Here is a 26,662-nt window from a genome sequence, read left to right as displayed (position 1 = left end):
TTAAAAAAATGGGGTACATATACACAATGGAATACTACACAGCCATAAAAAAGAACAAAATCATGAATTTCGCAGCCACCTGGATGGAACTAGCGTCTATAATACTGAGTGAGCTTTCACAGAAACAAAATCTGAGTATCACACGTTCTCACTCATATAGTGCACCTTGATCATCCAACGTAATACCATAAGAAAATGACTGACGGTGGTGGGAAACTATGGAGGGGGAGGGAGATGGGATTAATGGTAGTAAATATCTGTCTGGGGACGGGGAGACACCTCTTATCAATATGCCTGAACGAACTATATTTGTATACCTAACCCTTAACTGTACCCCACAATATCATAATAAAAAATATTGATTATAAATATATATATATATATATATATATATATATAAAATTCAGATCATCACACTCCTTTGCTTAAAACCCTCCTCAAACATATGACATGTACAAACTCCTGCCTCAAGGTCTTTGAATTTGCTTTTCCTTCTTTCTGTAATGTGTTCTCTCAGATATCTGCATAGCTTACCCCTTACCTTCTTCAGGTCTTTGCTCAAATGCCATCCTCTCAGTGAGACTTTTGACTACCCAATAGAATGAAACCCCTCAATACCCCATATATCTCCTTCCTACTTTATCTTTTCTTCATAGCACTTTTACTTTCTGACATACTACATAAGTTATTTACTTGATCTGCTTAGTATATGGCTCCTTTCACTTGAGTATAAGTTTCATGAGGGCAGGATATTTTTCCATTGGACTAAAAAGACTGTCTGTCTTAGAAAAGGTAATCAAATATTTATGCAAATCAACAAACTCTGTTTTTAAAAGCAATATAATTTATGTTTACTGATTCTATACTATTTGGAAAAATTAAATTAAAACAATCTAATGACAAAAAAATACACATATATTTTCCTTTTTTTCAAAATTATAACCAGATCCAAAAAAGACATGCCATTTTTTTTTTTTTTTTTTTACTTAACCTTTGAGATGTCTCAACTGTCTGGTCCCAATCCTGCAAGGTTAGTTGCAATTTCATTTTCTTTATAAAAGCAGGAAAGAAGTTTGGAAAGTTCACAATTATTTGGTTCAGAGTCTCCAGGGCACCTGAATAATTCTGGCGCATCTCAAGACACTGTGCCTAATGGGAGAAAAAAAAAAAAGTGATATTATATATCAAGGTTCTCATAACTTAGCATAGATAGAAAACTAGTGTTTAATATTTTCTGACTTTTCTGTAAGGGCAGTTATCACTTTTTTTTGAATCAGGGTCTCACTATGTCACCCAAGCTGGAGTGAAGTGGCATGACCATGGCTCACTGCAGCCTAAACCTCATGGGCTCAAGCAATCCTTCTGCCTCAGTCTCCCAAGTAGTTGGGAGTATAAGTGCATGCTACCATGCATAGCCAATTTTTAAATTTTTTTGTAGAGACAAGGACTTGATATGTTTTCCAGGCTGGGTCTTGAACTCCTGTACTCAAGCAATTCTCCTAGCTCAGCCTCTTAAAGTTCTGGGATGTGAGGCACCATGCCCAACCAGTTAACATTTTTAATGAGAAAAAAACAAAAAAAAGTTTTTATCAAAACAAAATATTTAAATATCACAGAAAAACAAATTTTATAGCATTTTGTTTTAAAATTTACATTTAAATATCTGGAAACATGATAAAAGAATAACATTTTTTAAAAGTTCCTAGATATGCCATAAAGAAGAATGTTTTGATTTATAAAAATATTTATCTTTTTAGATTAAAATATTTCCAGGATATTTGCAAGTAGCCTCTAAAATTTAAGAAATTTTGCAACTTCTATGATTTTTTTAAATTACTTTTAGGTTAAAGAAGAGAGTTTCAAAGAACAAGCAAAATAAAGTACAAACAAATCCCTGTACTTCAACACTTTTACTTCTAGGAATTATCTTAAGAGACTAACTAGAGAAGATCACAAAGAAGCATACAGATGACATTTATGGCAGAATTGTTTAGATACAACAGAGAAAAAAAACCAAAACAGAATAACCCAAAATGTACACAGAGGAGTAGTTAAACTATCATATATCTCTTTAATAAATTTTTATGTAATTATTAAAAGTGGTTATATAAATTTGTAGATCTATATTTACCTACATAAAAATATATCATGTATAATAGTCTAACCAGTTAAATCCAGTGGTGATGTTTATTTTCTCATTCAGATATTACTATATTTTTTGAAAAAATGTTTTTACTACATCTACATATTACTTCCATAACCAGAAAAAAATAAAGCTACAAGTATAGTTAGCTAATACAGTTAGATAATGAGGCACATTTATCACATATTCTTTTTCTTTTAAATTTGCATCTGGATTTCCTTTAGATATAAATTTAGTCCTGGTATGTCACAATTAAAAATGAGCATCCAGCTCATTTTATAGATGTATAGTAGAACTACAACACGTACCTGAAAACAGTTTAAGAGTATTTAAGTTTCTAAATAACTGACAACAGAAAAGAGATTAATGTGGATAATGTTTTCAAATTACATTTGCAATTAGAATTTACCCAAAAAAGCTGGTACTTCAATAACAAAATCATGCTACAAAAACCTGTGTCCACATTTAATATTCTTCCTTAGACCATCACCTCCTATATGAATATAAAGTGCCATACTAAACTAAACTAAATTTGCTATGCATTTGCTTCATATCATTCCTAGTTGAAATTAGACTAATACAGCTCTTCTGCTGAATTAAATGAAAAATAAATACACAACTGAATGTAAAGAATGCAAACCAATCTTGAGGATTGGAGAAAAAAAGGTAAATCCCTCCTAAGTTGTTTATATTAACACCTAGAATAGCTGTATCCCAGAAGACTATCAATTAGCTTTTCTTTAAAAGAAGGAAGAATGATCAAAAAAAACTTTTTTAAAACTTGCCAAATGCCCAATTTAAATAGTAACATCATTTATGTTAAAATTTGAGGTATATGGGCCCGAACAGTAGTTTGGCAAATCGGAACAGGCTCACTACCCATACAAATTGACAGAAAGAGCAATGTGGGGACATTAACAATAACCAAGACATTAATCCTCTTTATTATGCCCCCAAATTATTGCTTATCTAATGCACTATTGTTCTCAACATAAAAATTAAATTTCTTCACTGAATCAAAAAAAAAATTCTAAGGCATTCAGAAGGCATCAATGGTGATTAAAGAAAGGGTCCTACTAGTATTTCCACTCACCTATGATTTCTAATGACTCTGCCGAATGCTCATCCCTCACAATGTATGTCTGATCATGCTACTTCTCTGCTCACAACTGTTTACTGGCTGCCTATTTTTCTAATTTAAAGTAAAAGCCAAAGGCCTTACAGAATAGTTCTCCCTCATCACCCTCTTACCACTTTCCTTCTTCTGGCCTTCACCTCTACTCTCTTCACGCCTTCTACTTCAGCCCCAGGGCTCCTTGCTCGCCCTGATTATGCCTTAGGGTATCTGAATTTGTTACCTCCTCTACTTGAAAAGCTTTTCCCCAGATGCCTGCAGGGCTTTAACCCTCATCTCCTATATGTCTTTGCTCAATGTCACTTTCTCTAACCACCTCCTTAAAATTGCAAATTCATGCCCCAGTTCTCCTTCTCCCCCTTTCCCTGCTTTATTTCTTTTCCATTGCACTTATCACTTTCTTACATACTATATAATTTACTCTTGTTGTTTATTGTCTATCTCCACCAATAGAATGTAAGCTTCATAAAATCAAGAGGTTTTCTTTTGCTCATGGTTTCCTAGTATCTAGAGTGATGCCTTGCATATAGGAGACACACAATAAATGAGGAAAAAATGCATGAACCAAAAGCAGCAACAAAAATAATTAATACTGATCCAAAATTCAAGAACTTTAGTAGGAAATACATTTCTCTAGTTTATTGTTCATTGTCCTAAACAAACTCAAGCACCTCTTACAGTTGAGAGCTGACAAAAGTATTGTGAAAATTATCTTTTTGAGCTACTTAGTTTTGCCAGTTTCAAATATCTTATGAATAAATTTTGAAACATTATTTATTTGCACGAACTCCAACTTACCTTACCCAGCAAAGCAAAAGTGTCATTTCTATCTTGCAATCCCTCTTCAAAATACCTTAGTGCTTTTTTTGTAGAAGAGTCTTTTCCTCTTGTAATATCCAGCCATGCTTTCAAAACTTGTCCCTGTAAATGAGTAATTCTAATCATAACTTTTTTTTTCAAGAAATTAAGAAAATAAATGTTAATGAAAGAGGTAAGTCTCATGTCATTATTTGGTAATTAGCAACAAAAAAAAGGACTTTTTCAAATAATGTTAAGAACAATACAATTCTTTGTAGTAAAATCACTTCAGAACCCCTGTCAGCCTAGAGCCTTAAAAATTATACTGTGAATTTCAGCCTTTAAGATTACTGGGTTCAATATTAACATTACAAAGCTTATCAAATATTCTATTAGCGCTAAAACCCAATATTCTCCAAGACTCTGCTAGTAATTTACTATTAATATATAACTGTTCAACATGCACTTTGATTTGTAAGTAAGAATTTGTTGCTTCTTTTTGGGCAATCAGCCCAAATAAACAAAGATGGGGTAACAGAAGATGTCTTGCTTCACACATCTTAAAGAGTCAGATAGCTTGGCAACCATCTTTTTAACCTCTGTGACTAGTCCAGTTAATTTAAAATGAAAGGCCTGAGAAGTTAAAAACTGAAGAATTTGAGAATTATGAAGAATTTGATCATAACACATATTGGTGGGCCAATGAGTTGTATAATATAAGATATATAAGAAGAAGGAAACTGATTATTTTTATGAAGTAAAATAAAAAATTATGAAATATGCTCTTCCATTAAAAATTTATAGACTTTTAACTAAGATTATATTTACCTCCCTGTATTTCACTTGAAAATACAGATAAGAATCTGAACCAAGGCTACATCCATGCACTAGATCACTGTTATTATTTGAATGGTTTCAACTACCGTCTCTGTGTAGATGTTCTCGACCTATACATTTCCAGCCTAACGCTTCTTCTAAAGTTTCTCTTCTTTTTCCAAAAGTTCATCTGCTACTTCTGTCTTACTCTTCTTCCAGCACCTGAAATACAGCGTGTCTTAACTCCCTCCAAGACTAGCTTTTCCTCCCAGCATATTCTCTACTTATGTTAACTGGTATCTGAATTATCTAGGCTGAAAGCCTCAAAGATATCCTGATGTGTGACACCTTGTTATTTTCCCCCACTATTTATTATCATTTGACAAGTTCTATGATATTTACAAATCCTTTGTACTCACTGGACAATATTTTTCTGCAGTCCTTCAACACCTTCTACCAGAAAGTACTACCTTTTTCTTTTTGCCACATTCTAGATTTCCCCCAAGCCAGTTTATTTTACAAATCATTAAGTTAATTTTCTGAATTTGTACTCTAATAATATCACTATCATGATTAAAAATCTTCAATGGTCCCTCAATGCCTATCAAATTAGATGCAAATATTTGTACCAAGCAGTCAAGATATTTCAGTTTGTCCTAGTCTACCGCTCCAAGTTTTTCTTCCATTCTCATCATTTATGCATCCTGTGGTCCATCAAATGTAAGATTTTTATGTACCCAGAATCAACATCTCATTTCCATCTATTACTTCCCACTTCCCTTTTCCATAATCCTTGTCTGTTAAAACTGTATCCATCTTTTAGGTTTTAGCTCAAATACTACTTCCCGCAAAAAATTCTTCCTCATTCTCCTAACACTTGGGGATATGATCTCTCCTTAATTTAAAATACTGCCTGGCACAAAGTCAGCAAGCAATAAATGCCAGCTATTAATTCCTTACACACTTTAATCACATCTTTCATTCTCTTTATCACTCTTCTCACAATATTAGCTGAGTAGGTGCTTTATGCCACTACTAGATGATTCATTCATTAAAGTAAAGTTTATGTATTCCTTATCTTTGCAGTATTAACAGTATAAATAATGGTGTCTTGTGTGTAGAGCTGTTCAATAAGGAGAGAAAGGAGGAAGGAAGGAGATGGGGAGGAAAAGAAGGAGAAGGAGGAAAAGGTAAAGAGAAGGAGGAAGAAAGGAAACAGGGAGTGATCTTTATAAGAGTTAACAGCATAAAAATAATCTTAGAGAATCCCTATTTTACCATATAATGTTAAAAATAACGCTATTATTTACAAAGTGAGAACAAGTGAACAATAACAAAGAACTGACTGACACACTACTAAATATATCAATGACATACACTTCTTTTAATGTTACTATTTCAAAATCAGAAAAACAGCCACCTCTTTGCTACCATCTGACATCTTGATCATTCTGTCAATATATTCTTTTGCCTTATCATGACGTCCAAGGTGCCATAAAAATAAGCCTGCATGGTATAAAGCTTTCTCTCCCGCTCCTTTACGCAGTTCCTTCACTCTGGCATCTGATTCCAGAATAGCTTCCCTATCTGGGAGGAGAAAACAAGATTAAATGAAAATTAAATTCTAGATCAAGAATTTATAATAGGTTAGATGAGTAACAGGGCAGAGAATTTTGTTCTTTTTTTGTATTATCCGATAGAAATAAAATACAAGCCTCATATATAATTTAAAATTTTCTAGTAGCCTCATCAAAGAAATTAGAGCAAGGAAAGTTAATATTAATGTTTTGTTTAACCCAATATATCCAAAATATCATTTCAATGCATAATTGATATAAAAATAAATGAGATACTTGGCATTTTTTTCTTATTAACTTTTTGAAATCTGGTGTGTATTTTACACTTACAGCACATCTCAATCAAGATGCTAAATTTTCCTCAGAAATCAATTATTTCTGAGGAAAATTTATAGCTGAAGTATAGATTCAACAGATTCATAGACTCAAGTTATTCCAAATTCAAATTTTCTAATAACTGAATCAAGTGTTAGTTTTAAATTTAAAAAGTAAATTAACTAGAATTAAATTAAAATTAAAATTCAGTTCCTCAGTCAAACTAGCTTCATCTCAAGTGCTCAAAAGCCGCATGTAGTTAATGGTGACTGCAATGCACAGTATAGCTGTATAGTTTATATCATTCCCCAAATAGAAAGGTTACATATGCCAGTATATTTTAAAAATAAGACAAGTAAAAATGTGTGATTATTCTAAAATGATGCAATTATTAGGGACTGGTCCAGTACTAGTACTCAAAATAGCTCTCAGATCCAACTCTAAAATATATAAGCATGCCATGCCACTGTTACTAGCCAGTGAAGGTAGCATAATTACTATTACTTACATAGTTTAACAATGTATGCTCCCTTTAATGGATAACCCTATAACTTATGTTAAATCAATTATGTATGAGGATCTTCTCAGGATACAAACATCAACCAAACTCAAATCCTGAATGGAATCAGGATCAGTTAGGCAATAAGGAAGAAGAAATGCCAAAGTTAAGAGCTGTGATTCTAACAACTCTGACTTCAACCCTAATAACATAAATTTAAATGTGAAGTTACAACTTCACGAGTTAAGGAAACAATAATGTTTCTGTAGGGCTATAGGCTTCTTGGCAAGAAGACCCTTTTCTTCTCTCCCTGCTGCTCCCTGTACCTCTTCAAAAGTGTTCATTAAATAGCCATGATACAGAAACACAAAATAAGTCATCAGGACAAGAGCAGATATCACACTTTTCAGCCTAGATTTCCATCAAGTCCCTAATGGGGTATCAGTTAGCCATGACACTGTCTGCACAAAGTCAGCTCAAGCCTTTATATATCCAGGGCTACATCACCATTCAGGAAGAATGTACACTAACAAGGTAGGCCTTTCCTAAGCAGTATTTACAGACAACTGGGTCCCTACTACAGCTCAAATCCATTCAGTATCCACCATGGTGGAAAGCAGGGTTAGCACTCAGGTATCTCCAAACAATATTTCTGCCACCATCTTTTAGTGTCTGGAAATCACATTTTCCAACAGAATCAGTACTGGTAGGAATAATCAATGAAATAAAAACCTGATTCTAGAAAGAAAATATTTTATACTCACTTCTTTTATTTAGATTTACTGACTACAAATCTCCCATGCAATTTTTCTGCTCTAGGTAAACATACTCCCACAGAGAAAAAGGATCCACAGAAAAGCCTACTCCTGAACCACTTCCATGAATTTGCCCAGCCCTTCTCCTGTCTGGTCACTACTTTTCATATTCAAATTCTACCTGTCATTCAAAGATCAGAGTAAGTTCCAATCTTTCACAAACCCTTTCTAGTCTACTCATATGGATTAATAGTACATATCAATTTCAATTAATTAGGGAACTATTTGTTGTATATTTTTATAATTTTATAGTAACACTATAATTCAATCTTTGTGATTTTTACATTTGTTTTCTCAATTTGATTACAAACTTGATGTCATGGATCACTTATTACAATTCTTTTGTATCTTCTAGCTATATATAGCACAGTTCCTTAACGAAAGCATAATTATTAAATTTGTTCACTTGCTAAACATAATATTTTAAATAACTTTTTCTTGATTTCTGTGTGTATATGTGGAGTGAAGGAGGCATGTGATACTTTGCTTTAAAAAAGTCTTTTCTAACATTCAAGAAGCTATGCTACGACATTTGGTTTTTACCTAATTATTTGAAACAGGACCTATTTTTAACAACCCTATTAGCTGTTACTGAATATGTGTACAAGAATATAATGCCATATCTTTATTATCTATAATTTGGATGTTCTTCTGTCTCAGCCATTAAGCAAAGCATACACTAAGACAATCCACACAACTTTAACTCCTGGTTTATACATAAAGAGTTCCTTCTATAATTTTTTTCCCAACCTACTACTCCATAAAAATGTTTTGACTATCTTCCAAGAGCTAGCCCCTATCACAGATGGAAAGACCCTCAAGAAGTTTAATATATAGAGGAAATAAACTATATATTTGCACATAAGTTGCTTGAGAGCAATTTATGTATGCATAGTACTGATTTTTAGCTGTCCTTTTTTTGTTCAACAATTGCTAATATACATGTACCTTTAAGCTAACTCAAACAATCCTTATGTACTAACGAAACCTCTACCATAGCATAAAATGAATATGAAAGTAGTACAAGACAGGTTTCTTGTGCTTGATGAATTTATGTTCTTGTCAAGAAGATAAAACACATACGATATAAACAGTACATTTGCCAGAGCCCAGCAGGTCAACGCTGGGGTGGCCGTGAGTTTGTCACTGCGCTCCAGCCTAGGCGACAGAGTGAGACTCCAACTCAAAAATAAAACCAGTACATACAGGCAATATATAATACAGTATGGTCAGACTGAATGGTTTGGCAATTAAGAAGAATCAAAATGAATTAAATAGAAAAAATTGTCCTAAGCACTATATTGAAATACTATACCTGGATCAGGACTCATTTTATGGGCGAATATCAGTGCAATTAGAGAACAAAGTGATACTTCTTGTTTATTTTTAATAGCCTCAAATTCTCGAAGAGCTTCTTGAGCTTTACCTGAAAATCAAGATTATAAACATAAAAAATTGTTCTTAGTGCAAAGCAAGAATTTTGAAGCGATGGATAATAATAATTAGCACCCACCTTCCATTAATGTACCATAGGCATAATAAAACCTGAAGACTGGGTCACTGCCATACCTCTTCATTCCTTCACTGGCAACAAGTAATACATGATGAAAATACCTCTCTTGACAATAGTAATTAATCAAAGTCTATAAAGAAATAATGACAAGATGTTATGAGGGGATTCTGGGTGTTTTAAAATATTGCAAGAAGTAGATATTAACCTAAAATGTGAAATAGTCTAAAACTTAGGTAACAACCTTTTTATTAATCTAAAATGTGAAATAATCTAAAACTTAGATAACAAGGTGACTGGATTGCCTGAGCCCACGGGTTCGAGACCCACCTGGGCAACTTGGTGAGACCTCATCTCTATAATGAATCAAAAAAAATTAGCCGGGGGTGGTAGCACGCGCCTGTAGTTCCAGCTCCTTGGAAGGCTGAGGCGGAAGGATCGCTGAAGCCCCAGCAGGTCGAGGCTGCGGTAGCCGGGAGCGGCCACTGCACTCCAGTCTGGGCGACAGAGTGAGACTCCAACTCAAAAAACAAAAACAAAAACAAAAAAAACCTTAGGTAACAATCTTTTTCTTCCAAGTTCCTATAAATACTATTAATGTCTAGTACTCAATACTAAGAATTGCAGGACACGATGAACACAAAATTAATTAAATAATTCAATGTTTTCTAATAAGTTCAATCTTTTTTTTCCTAAATTTGCTGTTAAGTATACTGAAATCAGGCTACTTTCATCTTTTTTTTTTTTGCCCACATTTTCTTAAAGTTTTTAGAAAAGAGAAAATCACATAAAAAACACTTTTTTTTTTTTTTTTTTTAGTCCAGTCTCACTCTATTGCCCTGGCTAGAGTTCAGTGGCACAATCACAGCTCACTGCAGCCTCAAACTCCTGGGTACAGGTGGTCTTTCCACCTTAGCCTCCCCAGTAGAGGACTACAGGTGTGTGCCATCACTCCTGGCTACTTATTAAATTTATTTTTGGTAAAGATGGAGTCATGCTATGTTGCCCAGGATGGTCTCGAACTTCTGGGCTCAAGCAATCCTCCCTCCTCACCCTCCCAAGGTGGTGGGATTACAGGCATGAATCACCATACCTGGCCCAGAATTTTTTTTAGAAAGGCAAGAGGCTTCCGTTGCCAGACCATAGGTTTCTTGAAAAAAAAAAAAATTTGGTATTTTGTTACTATAGCATTACAAAGTACTGAAAAATTAAATTCAAGCCATTTATTGTCAACTGTTACCGTTTTATATGTGAGATTTGCACCAAATAATCATCAGTAAGAATAAATGATCTGTGCTATTTTTCAATGGAAATTACTGTCTTTTAGCTTTTCGAAATTATATTACTTTGATTTACAAAACAGAAAACTACTATCAGGACTTACTGAGTTCTGATTAATTGGGTCTGTGCTTTACACCATTTTTCTCAGGGTCATGTCTAAGGTTTGGTAACTGACTTAATCAAAGATCAAAGACGGAAGCTACTTTTTCACCATCACTATAATACACCTGATTCACCAAAAATCAATTTGAACAATCCCATACCTGCCTACGACTCTATAGCTTGTTCAGCAAGAGAAATACGAATGAAGCACTAAGTGACAGGGCTGGAATCGGAAGGTGTCTAGACAGTTCTGTTTTATAGTCTCTAATTTCTGGAGGGCTACAGTCTAAGTACTTCTGTACTTCTCTAGGTCAGTTGGGTAAATGTTCTCTGTAACGTCTACTCTGCTTCCCTCCTTGTGATTACTGCTCTCTATCCACCTTCTTAGCCATGTTTCTTGAAAATGTAATCTATAGCCCATCTCCCAGACCCCCCATAGCACACCTAAGCAAAGTACAGTTTTCCACCAATGCCCTACTCCTTAAGGTCGCAAATGACCTCTTACTTTGCCACAACTAAGGACATTGTCAATATCATCTGACTTGACTTCTGTACAGCATGTAGTATCACCTAGCAACTATAATCCCGCTGAAAGGCAATGGCATGGTATCATACAAAGGTTATGGATTATAAAGTGAAAAGACCTGGTTTCAAATCTCTGGTCCATCTTATAATACCTCAGTCTGCTCCTTTATCAAACACTGATTGTAGTGCAAATGTATAGGCTGCTGTAAGAATTAACTAAGATATAACATAAAAGTCCTATTCTGAAAAAAAAAAGTTCCTCTGAACCCTATGAAATAAAATGTGTCTCGCCAAGACCTCTCATCTAAGTTCCAGATTCATATTACCATTTTCCACCTGTCACCCTAGCCAAAAACTGAGTTGTGGATTCCTCCCTTTCCATTTGCCCAGTCCCCCTAATTAGTCAGTAGGTTCTTCTGTTTCTCTAATCTATCTCCCACTAAACATACCTAGTGCCACTACCTTGGTTTGTTAAGTTGTTCAGTCCAACAGACATTTATCGACTGACTACTAGTACAAGGTGCTGAGCTAGGTACTATAAATATAAAGATGAATAAGACATGGTTGCTACCCCAGAAAAGCTTACATTTTTTAGATGGCATTGTAATCGAAAGACAATGTAGTAAATAATCTAAACATAATATAGCAATATAAATATAGTAAATGAAAGAAAAGAGCTTCCAAATTGCTTTGCATAATAACATTTAGAAAGCTTTGAAAACTGACGGAGGGGGGTGAAGGGAGGACAGAAGAGTAAAATTAAAGATTCTTGGGGAGGATTTAAAGCTGACTCTTGAACTGCAACACCTCTCATTCTCTCTCCTCGCATATACACATTTGTCCCATTTCCTTTTTATAATTCTTGAGAAAAGTATAGGAGTTAGTCAGGCAGAGGTGCAAGCCAGGCAGAGGTACAACAACGCATAAGAAAATCATCAGTGGTACACTGGGATGGGAGTTGTGGAGACAATTAAAAGCCATCCACATTCTAGAACGGGGGTTGGCAAACTATAGCCTGAGGGCCTTATCTGACTTGCTGCCAGTTTTTTGTAAAGCCAGTGAAATGAGAATGGTTCTTACATTTTCAAATGATTGGAAAAAGAAAATTATTTCATAATGTGAAAATTTATGCAAGTCAAATTCCACTGTTCATAAAGTTTTCTTGGGACACAGCCATGCTCATTCCTTTAAGTACTTTCTGTGGTTGCTTTTGAACTACAATGGCCGAGTAGATGTCAGAGACCTTCTGGCCCATGGATCCTAAAATATGTCATATCAGGTCCTTTGTAGAGAAAGTTTCCCATTCCCTGTTTCATAGGCTAAAGTAAGACAAGATGATAAAGTTGGAGAGGAAGACAGGGTGAAGAGATTGATATTAATAGCTCTATTCCCAAGTCTAAGTGATGAGGAGCCACATTTTTAGCATTGAAGTGTTTTTATTAAAGAGTTCATTTGAGTGGCAATGCAAAGGATAAATTTAAGGAATGAAAATATTTAAGGAGATGTGGGAATGACTCGACAGAAGGAAAATGTAAAAACTCAAGCAAAAAAGCAAAAGACACACCAGCACTCCCTAATGTCCTGCACTGCCAAATTGTCCTCCATCCACTTATCACCAACTCCCAAGATACACATTTTATTTACCTACTTATTGTCTGGCTCCTCCTACTCAAGTGTAAGCTCCAAAAGTAGAAAGATTTTTTTGTTTTATTACTGCAGTATCTTTAGTCCTTAGAATAGTGCGAGGCACATAGGAGGCATTCAATAAATGTTCGATTAATTGAATTATGCTTTTCTCCAGAATTAGACTGTAAAATCTGTGAAGGCAGGGACTGTTCAGTTTTGTTCACTGCCATCTCAGCTTCTAGTGGACATACAGTAAGCCCTTCATAATATTTGCTGAACGAATGAATCAGGGAACAAATGAATAGAGAAGACCATCATCCGAAAAGTTCTTTTATTTTCGTATCTTTAACTGTTTCATTATCACCATTTCTTAAGTGGATCGTCCTTAATATTTGCTGAATGTATGATAAACAGAGATAAACAGAGAAGACTATCACACTAAAATAACGACCCCCTCCATTTTCAAGTCTCAAGTCTTTCACTGGTTTCACATAGTCTATGTTCCTTTGTCCAGTGGAGGAGCTGACATTACTTTGCTGTAAGCCCTCAAAAATCACACCTGGAGGTGCAGGGTCATATGGCGCTCGGGTTTTCCTAGCAAACAGGATGCAAAAGTTAAAAAGTAAACACAATAAGCAGGGTGGGGACAAGCATATTCACGGCAATTCAGGAGGCAGCGCGCCGGCAGGGCCGCCCCGATCTCAAGGTACCCAAGCAGGGCCCACGAAGGCCGACCAGGTGGGTGGGCTTGAGGCCCACACTGCCGGGCCGGGGACACCCCATCACCCAGGGCAGCAAACGCACAGCGGGGCAGCAGCGGCCTTGCCAAGTCCACCCGAACTCTCTTATGCCCCCTACACAACGCCTGCCCGCAAAGGAGCCCCCGGAGGTCCACTCGCCCACCCGCTCACCTTCAGCTCCTGCGAGTCCATGGCTCCCGCACGGCGGGCCGTGGGGACGCGGCACGCGCGCTCGCACCAGCCCAGAGAAGGATCAGCCGCTCCAGCCCCGCCGCGGCCCCAATTCCACTGGTGCCCGGAGACGCGGTGGGCGGGGCTTGAAGGGGCAGGGTCAGGCCGCTATTGGCTTCCTGCGGGAAGGGGCAGGCCTTGCGGCGAGGATTGCGAGGTCGCGAAGCAGGCGTGGGCGGGACGGGGGCAGGCTGGCTGCTAGGGCGACCCGGGGAGGATCCGCCGTAGGAAAAGGGGGCGCGACTGGAAAAGGAGATCAAACGGGGAACGGCTCCCGGAGCACAGGGAGTGGGTGGGACCGAGCATGGGGAATTAAGGAATAAAGAAAACGGAGGAGGACGTAGGCAGAAAGATGTTTCCCATTACTGACTCTAAACAAAGACACCGTTTTCTGCACATTTGGGTAGAGGCCCAGTCTTGCAATGCAGCGAGCTGCAAGGCTTGACCAGCGATGGGAAAAGCGGTTAACTTTCACGTGTGGGGGTGGTGGGTTTTTTTTTTTTTGAGCTGGAGTCGCACTCTGTCGCCCAAACTGGAGTGCAGTGGCCGCTCCCGGCCACCAAAGCCTCGACCTGCTGGGCTCCGGCGATCCTTCTGCCTCAGCCTTCCAAGTAGCTGGAACTACAGGCGCGCGCTACCATGCCCGGCTAATTTTTTTTTTATTTATTATAGAGATGTGGTCTCGCCAAGTTGCCCAGGCGGGTCTCGAACCCATGGGCTCGGGCAATCCACGCACCTCAGCCTCCCAAAGCGCGAGATTGATTACAGGCTGAGTCACCGAGCCCGGTGTGGGGGTGGTTTTATGGCCACAAGATGGCGCAGAAAAATCACAAGTTTTTAACAAATGCCACGAGCTTCTTGGGCCCATCTCTGCAGCCATTGCTGCAATCTCTTGTTCGTTGTTTGAATACATGTTGAATTAGCCCGTTTTTACGAGCTCCGATAATAAGAGGGACAAATAAGCTAAACTTTTTAAAACTAGTGCACGTGTTTTTAATCATACTGATGATTTTAAGCGGAGAATAAAATTAGTTCTAATGCAAACTTTTATATTTGCACACATTGGGCAACTCTGTCATGTACAGATTCTTAAAATTCAGAAAATTGGATAGAAATATAATAGACTAAGAGATTTTCTATTTCTGCTGAAAGAGGTTTGAGTTTTAAGTGATCTTTGTAGAATCTTTTAGGTGGATTACAAATTTTGATTTTAGTGTTAATTATCTTACTTTAGTTGACATGATAAGTAGTTGCTTTTTTCATATTTTAAGTTTCTGAAGGCGTTTATAAAAATTCACTTTCTTCCTATGCCAGTGGGTTATGTAATAACAGTCTTGAGAAGAAAGGGTATCTGTTAACCCAGGCTTTGAGACAAGGCAGTGTTTCTCATTGATTTCTCCTTTAAAGGGCATTGCATCCAATTTGGCACACATTTTCTTGAGCATTTTTTCTTTTGAACGTTCATAGTCTAGCTAAACGTTTGTAGTGATGGGCAACTGGGAATAGCTGCATGTCTGATTTTCAAAGATGTGGATGAATCTGCACTTGGTATACACAGAGAATACCACAGGCCAAAATGCTCATTGCAGTGTAAAATATTGAATTTTAAACCTTTGGTTCCAAGGGAAAAATTCATCTGAAAGGAAATATCTAAGGATCATGGTTGATAGAACAATCAACCTACCTTTCTGAAATTTTAAAAATCATATTAATTTAGCCTCATAGATTTCCCTTCATTGAATTTTGTTCTAAAGTTGAATTATTTAGCACAAACTTCCATTCCTGGAGCTCCATGAATGTTTGTTGGATTAAAACTACTCTGGGAATTGCTTTGACACTCATGGTGTCTTGGTGTTCCCTGATAAGGTCTCACGTAAGAAATTTCTTTTGGATTTCAGGCCTGGATTAAACTCTTCCCTGAAAAACTTATGTGTTCCTCAGCACAAACATTTTTATTGATTCACACTTACTGACTACAAACTTTTTAGTTGGACATCCCAAACTCTTTACCTCAGCCTTTTCAGCTCTTATCTCTTACCTCCCCCTTCAAGGAACTTTATTCCAGGTAAATGGGACAATCATTGCTTATGGGAATGCTTTCCCCTAATTTGTTTTGAGCTTCTTCACCTGAGAAAATCTACATTTCTTCAGAGTTCATGTCAAATGTCATTCTCCGTAAGACCTTTAAGGATCATTTTGACTGAATGGGTAGCAAGGATAATATAGTGTAGTGGCAAGAGGTGGAACTCCTGTACACTATTTACTTTTGTGACTCTAAGAAGAAATTTCTCTAAGCCTCATTTTTCTTGTTTAAAGAAAAACAACCAAATGACTTACAGACATATTAAAAGTTTCTGACACATAATAGGCATTCTATAACCAATAATTTACATTAAACCCATAATGCTTTATAAGATTTATCACAATTGCATAGTCCTTATATTATAGTTATGGAGTATTTTGTCTGTTAATCTTCTCTGCTAGAAAGTGAACACCTTATAGCCAAACAATATGTAGTGATGAAGAGCGGGTAAGCTCTTCAAAAGCGGGTAAGCTCTGTTTAAACCTTAATGCCACTATTCATTAGCTGTTCACTTGGAAAAGATATTCTCTGTGCTTCAGCTGAAATGTGAGACTAATATCTCAGAAAATTGTCAAGAAGATTAAATGAGTTAATATTTAAAGCACAGAGCAGTATTAGGTGTATGGTAAACATTGAATAATTATTACCTATAATTACTTATTCTCCTGACCACTCAAGACACACAGTAAAGTATTGATCACATATATCATCATTAAATTTGGGAGCTACAATTAACTTTGGGGATTTGACCAACCTCTTTATTTCAGAAAAAAGTAAATGAAACCCAAAGATATGAAATACTTTATCTAAGGTTCAAGAGTTTTCTCCCCAATCTAGCCTTCAGAGCAGTTGTGAATAGTAAGATAAAAAGTGTTTGATTTTTCTTTTCTAGGCTTGCTAAATTAAATTTGGTTTGAAACGGCCTTTCTACACAGTGAACTTTAACCTTATTTAGTAAACAAACTGAGAGTACATTCTTGTAACTACTAACCAAATCTTGGCCAATCAGAGCAACCAAGCTCTCAGCCAATGACAGGCTTCAAACTGCTCAGACATGTCCAAATAAGGCAAGCATTGATCTGTAACCAATTGGGCAATTTCTTTATGTTACTTCCTTTTTTTTTCTATAAAGAGAGCCCGTCCGGATAGCTGGATAGAGCACGCTAAACCTTTACTGGTTTTGGATGTTGTTCAATTCACCAATCATTCCTTTGTCCAAATAAACTCTGTTAAATTTAATTGCCTGGCATTTGTCTTTTAATGAGTTATTACTATAAAATTGAAACATGCCTATAACTAACACTTTGGGAGACTTGGCACTTTGGGATACTGAGGAGAGAGGATTGCTTGAGCCTAGGAATTCAAGACCAACCAAGGCAACATAGCCCCTTGGTCTCTAAAATAAAAAATCAGCCAGGCATGGTGGTGCATGCCTACAGTTCCAGCTGTTCAGGAGACTGAAGCAGAAGGATCGCCTGCTTCCAGGAAGTTGAGGCTGCAATGAGCTGTGATCATACCACTTCACTCTAACCTGGGCAACAGGGAGTCTTCAAATAAAAAAAAAATTTGTTTTAAGTATTCCAACCAATTGAGAAAGATGCAATTCTTGCCAAATCATTTTATGAAGCTAACATCACTCTGATACCCAAACCAGGTGAAGAACCAACAAAAAAAGAAAACTACAGGCCAATATCCATAATGAACATAGATGCAAAAATTCTCAACAAGATTCTAACAAATTGGATCCAACAACACACCTCAAAAATCATCCACAATGATGAAGTAGGCTTCATTCCCAGGATGCAGGGCTGGTTCAACATCCACAAGACCATAAATGTAATTAAATACATCAACAGATGGAAAAACAAGAACCACGTGATTATCTCATTAGATGCAGAAAAAGCTTTTGATAAAATTCAGTACCCCTTCTTGGTAAAAACCCTTAAACACCTAGGTATAGAAGGAACATACCTCAAAATAGTAAGTGCCATCTATGATAAACCCGCAGGCAGCATATTGCTAAACAGAGAGAAACTGGAAACATTTCCCCTGAAAACTGAAACAAGACAAGGCTGCCCACTCTCACCCACTTCCAACATTGTGTTGGAAGTCTAAGCTAGAGCAATTAGACAAGAGAAGGAAATCAGGGGTACCCAAATAGGAAAAGAGGCAATCAAGTTATCCCTCTTTGCTGATGGTATGATCCTATACCTTGAAAATCCAAGAGAATCTGTCAAAAACCTGCTTGCACTGTTAAAGATCTTTGGCAAATTCTTAGGGTACAAAATAAATGTGCAAAGGACAGTCACATTCTTATACACCAAGAACAAGCAGGCAGAGAAACAAATCAAAAGCACTATCCCATTCACAATAACCACACACACAAAAAATGAAATATCTTGGCATCTTCCTAACCAGAGAAGTGAAAGAGCTTTACAATGAAAATGACAAAACACTGCTCAAAGAAATACAAGAAGACACAAGCAAATGGAAAAATATTCCATGCTCATGGATAGGAAGAATCAACATTGTCTAAATGTCCCTCCTACCAAAGGCAATCTACAGATTCAACGCAATACCCATTAAATTACCAACACCATTGTTCTCAGTTCTGGAAATGACAATACAGAAATTCATATGGAAAGATAAGTGACCAAAACAATCCTTAGCAAAACAAACAAACAAACAAAAAAAAACAAAACAAAGCAGAAGGTGTCACACTTCTAGTCTTCAAACTTTACTATAGGGCTACAGTAATCAAAACAACCTGGAATTGGTACTAGAACAGGCATACAGACCAATGGAACAGGATAGAGATTCCAGAAGCAAAACCTCAATTTCTCAACCAACTCATCTTTGACAAAGCCTTCAACAACAACCAATGGGGAGAGGAGAATCTACTCAGTAAATGGTGAAGGGAAAACTGGCTGATCACATGCCAAAGATTGAAACAGGACCCCTACCTAACACCACATGCAAAAAATCAGCTTTAAATGGATCAAAGACCTAAACATAAAACCTCAAACTATAAGAACCTTAGAAAATGCGGGAGACACCCTTATGGAAATTGGAACTGGCAACCAATTCTTGATCAAAACCGCAAGTGCCCATGCCATTAGAGATAAGATAGACAAATGGGACCTCATCACACTGAAAAACTTCTTCAAAGTAAAAGAAAGCATCAAGAGAGTGGAGAGACAGCTCACAGAATGGGAAAAAAATATTTTCCAACTGTATATCTGACAAAGGCCTAACATCCAGCATCTACAAGGAACTCAAATATGTCAAAAGGAATAAAACAAACAGCCCCATTAAAAAGTGGACAAAAGACATGAATTGACACTTCTCAAAAGAAGATATAAGGACAGCCAACAGCCACATGAAAAAGTGCTCAGCCTCACTAATCATCAGAGAAATGCAAATCAAAACCACATTGAGATACCACCTAACCCCAGTGAGAATGGCCATCATTAATAAAACAAACAACAAAAGATGCTAGTGAGGATGCAGTGAAAAAGGAACGCTACTACACTGCTGGTGGGAATGTAAACTAGTGCAACCTCTTAGGAAAACAGTGTGGTGATTTCTGAAAGAACTAGAAATTGACCTTTCATGTGACCCAGCAATCCTCCTATTGGGAATATACCCAGAGGAATGCAGATCATTCTACAAAAAAGATACCTGCATACACATGTTTATTGTAGCATTATTCACAATAGCAAAAACATGGAACCAACTGTGCTACTCATCGAAAGCGGACTGGATTAAAAAAAAAATATGGTACATATACACAATGGAATATTATGCAGCCATAAGGAAGGACAAACATATGAACTTTGCAGCAACTTTGATGGATTTAGTGTCGATCATACTCAGTGACCTATCGCAGAAACAAAGAACAGAGTACCACATGTTCTCACTCATAAGCGAAACTTGAATAATTTTCATAATACTATAAGAAAGGGATTGGCAGTAGTGGGAAACTGCTAGGGAATGGAGGGTGGGATTGGCAGTAGTGGGAAACTGCTGGGGGGGGCAGGAGTAGAAGAAACAAAAATTCTACACTAGCCCTATCCTCCACACTTTTTGACATTTGGTTGTCTGAATTTACATATTTTTATATTACCTATGTTTAGCAGGTTGTTTTTGATAAATTTGGGGGGTTTTTTTGGAGCTTCATGCTAGAGCTGTGAGTGGATTGCACATCACAATTATAATATTAGAGTATTCTGGATGTGTCTGTATACTTCATTTTGCCAGTGGATTTTATAGCTTCAGATTTTTTGTTTTGTTTTCATTCTTGTTTCTTTCAGACTGAAGAACTCCCTTTATAGTATTTCTTGTAAGGGGAGTTTTGTCATGTAAAATTCTCTCAACTTTTATTTGCCTGGGAGACTTTAGTTTTCATTCATATTTGAACCATAATTGCTGAACAAAGTATTATTGAATGGCTCTTTTTTTTTCCTTTAGCATTTTGAAAATGTCATTTCATTTCCTCCTAACCTGCATGATTACCATTAGAAAGTCTGATTGCCTAATGAATTGAAGCTCCTTTAACTGTTTCTTGCTTCTTTTTTTCTTGCTGCTTTGGAAACTTCTATTTGCCCTTGATCTTTGAGAGTATGTTTTGGCATAGTCTTATATGTGCCAAATTTGTTTAATGTTCTCTGACCTTCCTGTACCTGAATATTTATATTTTTCTTAAGTTTTGGGGAGTTTTCTGTTATTCCTTTGCACGCACTTTCTCCCCCTTGCTCTTGCTCAACTCTCTGTTGAACACCAGTAATTCTTAGATTTGATCTTTTCCAAGGCACTATATCATGTCGGCAATCTTCACAGCTCTTTATTATTTTTTCTCCTCTAATTGTTAATTTTAAATAGCATATCTTTAATTATCTGACTTTTTTCCTTTTGCTTGATACATTCTACTGTTGAGAGCCTCCAATGAGTTTTTCAGTTCAGCAAATGTATTTTTTTTTATTTTTTATTTTAAATATGTGGGGTGCAACTATTTTTATTTTAAATATGTGGGGTACAAGTTTAGGTATAAAAAAGTTAGTTATGCAGGTACCCTTGTTGATGAGGTTTGCCCCCTATCCCTGACAGTTTCCCAGTACTGACAATCCCTTTCTTTTTTTTCTTTTTTGAGTTGGAGTCTCACTCTGTCACTCAGACTGGAGTGCAGTGGCCGCTCCAGGCCACCGCAGCCTTGACCTACTGGGCTCCGGTGATCCTTCCGCCTCAGCCTTCCAAGTAGCTGGAACTACAGGCACGTGCTACCACACCCGGCTAGTTTTTTGATTTATTGTAGAGATGAGGGCTCACCAAGTTGCCCAGGCGGGTCTCGAACCCACGGGCTCAGGGACAATCCCTTTCTTATAGTATTACGATAGTTGTTCAAGGTCTGCTTATGGGTGAGAACATGTGATACTTGGTTCTTTGTTTCTGTGATAGATCACTCAGTATTATAGACTCTAAGTCCATTCAAGTTGCTGCAAAGTTCATAATTTTGTCCTTTTTTATGGCTGCATAATATTTCATCGTGTATATGTACCACATTTTTAAAATCCAGTTCTCTTTCGATGGGCAGCACGGTTGGTTCCATGTTTTTGCAATTGTGAATAATACTGCAATAAACATGTGTGTGCATGTATCTTTTCCATAAAGTGATTTGTGTTCCTCTGGGTATATTCCCAGTAGGGGGATTGTGGGGTCATATGGAAAGTCGATTTTTAGATCTTTTAGGAATCGCCACACTGTTTTCCACTGAGGCTGCACTAGTTTACACTCACAACAACAGTGTAGACGTGTTCCCTTTATACCACATCCTCTCCAGCATCTGTTGTTTTTTGTTATTGCTGATGGTGGCCATCCTGACTGGAGTGAGGTAAGCAAATGTATTTTTCATTTGCAAGATTTCTGTTTAATTTTTTAAAAATCATTTCAATCTCTGTTAATTTGTCTGATAAACTTCTGAATTTCTCATCTGTGCTATCTTGGAGATCACTGAGTTGTCTTAAATTTTCTATTTTTGAATTATTGGTCAGAGAGTTCACATATCACCAAGTTGTTAGGGTTAGTCACTGGTTCCTTGCTTTGCCTGTTTGGAGAGATTATGGTTCCCCATTTGCTGTTGTTTTTGTGGATATACATCTATGTGTTTGCGCTGATGGATTAATTATTTATTCCAATCTTCTCTGTCTTGCTTGCTTTTGTTTTTTATTGAATTACCTGTCAGAAGTTCATTACTGCTAGGCTACTTTCTCCTTTTCAGGCCTATGTGGTACCTTAAGCTCAGGTTTGTCTTGGATGTACTAAACAATCAAAGTGCTCCTCTTTTTGAATAAAGGAAGTCTCAAAGGGAATATCCTTGCAGCACACAAGGGACATGTGGAACAAACCTTTAGTGTGGTTCCATTGAACAGCCCCTCTGACTTGGTATCTCCTTTTCTGAGTTGCAGAGCAGAGTTCTCCAGGCTGGGGATGGTAGTCCTGCCTCCCCCATTGTCTTTGCCTGTCTTCAGGGATATTTCTCTCTTTAGGCAATTGGTGTACTTCCCATGGGTTAAGTCAGGGACAGACCTTCTGCCTGGAAACCCAAGACGGTTGAGAAGCTGGTTGTCCATCTTAGTCACACATTTTTTCTGTGTAAGAAACCGTAAAGTGGGGAAATTTTTTTTTATTGGCTTGTTGCTGGGCAGAATGAAGAGAGGAATATGGTGGACATGAAAGTTTGATTCTCTTACCCTCTACTGAAATTTTTTTTACATCTCTGTTGCCCCAGGAAGTATCTCATTTTTGTATCTGAGTTTTGGGATATTGCTAGTGATAATCTCTATGCTGTATATTTGGTTTTTGTTTTCTGGGGGCAGGAGGAGGATGTACATGATTGAAATCAGCTTGCTTCTACACCACCATTTTGGAACTGGAAGTCAAGTTTATATCTTTTCTCTGCTTTTGCTTATATATTTGTAATGGATAATTGGAATTAAGGGTTGTAGTATTTGCTTTGTCAATGTATAGAGTAAATGAGGTTATGTGAAAGTATTTCAAAAATTGAAAAGCACTGTGTGAAAGTTCATAGCACATTTACTGAAAAGCTTCATAGACCGATACAGAACATATCCTTAATTGATGAGCTGTTTCACTATGGGGCAAGTTATCTTACCTCTCTGAAATTAGGATCCAGCTTATGCTATCTATGGCTGTTTTCTTTTCCAAATAATACAGTAAAAATGTACTATATTTTTGAATAGCAAATGGAGCACAGTGATTATGGCTACTGATATAAGAAATAAGATAATTTTCATAATTTATTTTTTATTTTATTTATTTAAATTAGGGAGAAGAAGAATATGGTCAGTCATTTATTATTCACATTTCTTTTGCAGAATGGCACTTGTTATGGTGAAAGCTGAGGAAATCTGAAATTTAACAATGTGTTGTTTAATCATTTGTTTATTCATTTACCAAATGTTTGATGATCACTTATGGAGAGAGCAAAAAATGTTGTCCCTACCATCCTGGAATTTAAAGTCTAGTAAACGTCAATAGACATTGAATAGATAGTCACAAAAAGAAATGATTACAAGTTGTGACAGCTTTAATAACTGTTTTGGGAAATACAATTAAGCAAGAGACTAAATGTAATGGTATCTACTAAGCTTTAAGGATTACTGTATCAAATATAAAGCCAAATTCACATCATTTGTTATAGTTCAAAGAATTATTTGACTACAATTAACTCCCCCCCTCCTCCCCTGGCTGTATGTTATAGCCTATTGCTCCTAGGCTACAGACCTGTACAACATGTTACTATACTGTATCTATTGTGTATCTAACATATCTAACATTTTGATTTGTGGGAACTAGTATCAGTGTGGTTTATTCTGCATTTCTTTGATGCCTAAATGATGTTGAACACCTTTTACATGTGCATTACAATTAACTTTTTAAAATCACTCTATGATACTCTGGTTTTTTTTTTTCAAAAAATATACTAGCAGTTCACATATCTGCTGACTAAGAACTTCTGATAACAGCAAATTTATTTCCTACTCAACTGAATTATCAGATATAGAGAATATTTCTACTCAAATATCATGACAAAGACTTATCAGGATAGTTATATTTTTCTGGTTTTTCTTATCTAGATCTTGACATTTTATTTATGCAAAAGCAGGTGACAGAAGACACAGAAAAAATACATTTTTAATAAGTCTGATCTTCTGAAATGGAAAGAATGAATTATTTAACTGTGATATTCAAAACATCTTTAGACAAATACCATCTATCTTTCCTTCTACTTCTTTAAGAAAAAATCTTTTGTTTTTTTTTGGTTGATGGAATAAGAACAAAAATATTAATTACTCCTCCCTTGCCTGGTGTAACATTATGATAGATAATACATTATTTTAGATTTTACTCACTTAGGTCCAAGTTCACATCTAAAAATCTTACTCAATGTCAAATTCATACTGCATCTCTTTCTGGAAACTGTCATTTTGAATGTGATATAACCAACACTCTATTCTAATTTTTGTTTTGAAGTTGAGAAAAATTAGGTCTTAGCTTTCTAGGTGTCTCATTCTTAATAACTTTATTTATCGCAATATTTTCTTTTCTCTTTTCTTTTTCTTGTGCCCCACCTCAAAGACCAGAATGGGGCCACAAATGTTCACTACTAAGGGCTGTCTCAGGCACCACAACTGATTGCTCTGTTCTGACTCTGCTCCCTAACCCCCAGGGCCAACCTAGTGGTACTAGATTTGCTACCAGCTGAGAAATTACCATGACACCAAATGTGCACCACTGAAGCAGGTCGAAATCTTAAGATGCTCACAGGCTTGCCACTGCTGGAAAGCGATAGTCTCTTTCTCCTGCTGGGGTTCCTTATAGCAGTTTTCAAGTAATCACTGCACTCTTTGAAAGCAACTCATGCTAATGTAAAATGTTGAGTCTGGAAAAAAAAGGAGCAGAAATAGACTTCATGCCCAATAGACTTGAGGTTGCAGAGGCTGTTGCTCCTTAACTGGGGATCTTCAAACTTCCGGGCCATGAACTGGTACTGGTCAGTGGCCAGTTAGGAGCTGGGTCACACAACAGGAGGTGAGCCCCAGTGGCACGCTAGCAATGTTTCATCTGTGTTTACAGTAACTCCCCATCCTCTCAGATCAGTGGTCGCATTAGATTCTCATATTCCTATTGTGAACTGCACTTGCAAGAAATCTAGGTTGCGCACTCCTTAAGAAAATCTAATGCTTGCTAATCTGAGGTGGAGCTGAGGCAGTGATGCCAGCCCTGGGAAGTGGCTGCAAACACAGATTAACATTTTTGGTGAGGTATGACCACACATCCCTCCACACCACCTCCTCCCCATTTTGTGAAGAAATTATCCTCCTTGAAACCAATCCCTAATGCCAAAAAGGTTGTGGGCTGCTGCTCTAGTGTATGATCTTCTTTGAGTATGTTGAATCTAATTTTTCTCACTGATTTTTCTTTTCCTGCCTTTTTCATTGGTTTCTCTCTTTCTGCATCCATCTCATCTGCATCTGTTTATTAGCCAACATGAGATGCTACTGCTCCACCGAATTAACCATGGGGGAGGCAAAACTTTGTCTCTACCCTCTTAGGATTTTTGGCTGGGCCTGAGAATTAATTTGACATAAGACTTTAACAGGAGAAAAACATACACATGTATTTAATACAAGTTTTATGTGATATGAGAGCCTTCATAAACAAACGCAGATCTCAAGAAGTAGCAAAAACAAAATGCTTTTCTACTAGGTTCAACAAAGAGAGGCAATTAGGGAAAAGCAATTAAATGATGTGGGGATGCTAAAAGAAGACAAGAATTATTTTAACAAAGTTTATTTGTACAGAATTCTCTTGATTATGACTCCCTTTTGAATAATATTTCTTTCCTTCTAGCACAGAGAGGACTTCTTTCACATGAAATATTTTAATATCCTCTTTTCAGGAAGAAAAGGGGAGATTAGAGTACTGTTTTGTATCTGCTACTTTTCAAATGTCTTTTGCTCAAAATAATCCTATGCCAAAGTGACCTATTTGGGGATGGCATATTCTGCCACTCTTCCTGCTTGTTCCTGCTTGTTGGTCCAACTCGCTTGTTCTAAATACCTCTCCTTCTGCCGGTTGGATTTCGTTAGTTATAGTAACATAGACCAGAAGTTCATCAGAGTATCACCTTACACTGACGCATGCAGCATTACTTTGCTGTGTGGTAGCACCCAGACTCCATTTCTTTTAGGAAGAGACTCCTCCCCATTCAGTAATGCCTGGAGGCATTGGTTTTATTTCCCCTCAAGCTGAGGAGAATTTGTCTTGCCCGCGAATGTCCAGACTCTTTTTTTTTCATCCAACTCCTGTTTTCTCATGCACTGTACCCTTCTCACCAGCCTTTCCAATGTATTAGCAGAATGAAAACTGCTGGAGTTCACACTTCA

At 36.9% G+C, this 26,662-nt stretch overlaps 1 protein-coding gene across 1 annotated transcript in view; it reads right to left on the bottom strand.

Moving 5' to 3' along the window:
- Positions 1 to 14,124, bottom strand: part of TTC21B (tetratricopeptide repeat domain 21B) — an 86,431-nt gene extending 72,307 nt beyond the window's left edge. Inside the window, exons 1-6 of the mRNA XM_008063028.1 lie at positions 14,054 to 14,124; positions 9,612 to 9,741; positions 9,414 to 9,524; positions 6,313 to 6,479; positions 4,077 to 4,199; positions 992 to 1,149 (exon numbers count right to left, since the gene is read on the bottom strand). Coding sequence (XP_008061219.1) covers positions 992 to 1,149; positions 4,077 to 4,199; positions 6,313 to 6,479; positions 9,414 to 9,524; positions 9,612 to 9,741; positions 14,054 to 14,074 — 710 coding nt within the window. The 5' untranslated portion in view covers positions 14,075 to 14,124. The remainder of the gene's footprint in view (positions 1 to 991; positions 1,150 to 4,076; positions 4,200 to 6,312; positions 6,480 to 9,413; positions 9,525 to 9,611; positions 9,742 to 14,053) is intronic.
- Between the last annotated feature and the right edge of the window lie 12,538 nt (positions 14,125 to 26,662).

The sequence above is a fragment of the Carlito syrichta genome, unplaced genomic scaffold, assembly GCF_000164805.1.
Source record: "Carlito syrichta isolate Samal-C Ts95f unplaced genomic scaffold, Tarsius_syrichta-2.0.1 Scaffold306482, whole genome shotgun sequence".
Lineage (NCBI taxonomy): Eukaryota > Metazoa > Chordata > Mammalia > Primates > Tarsiidae > Carlito > Carlito syrichta.
The sequence above is the reverse complement of the archived record's forward strand: the minus strand, read 5'-3'. Positions and strand labels throughout refer to the sequence as shown.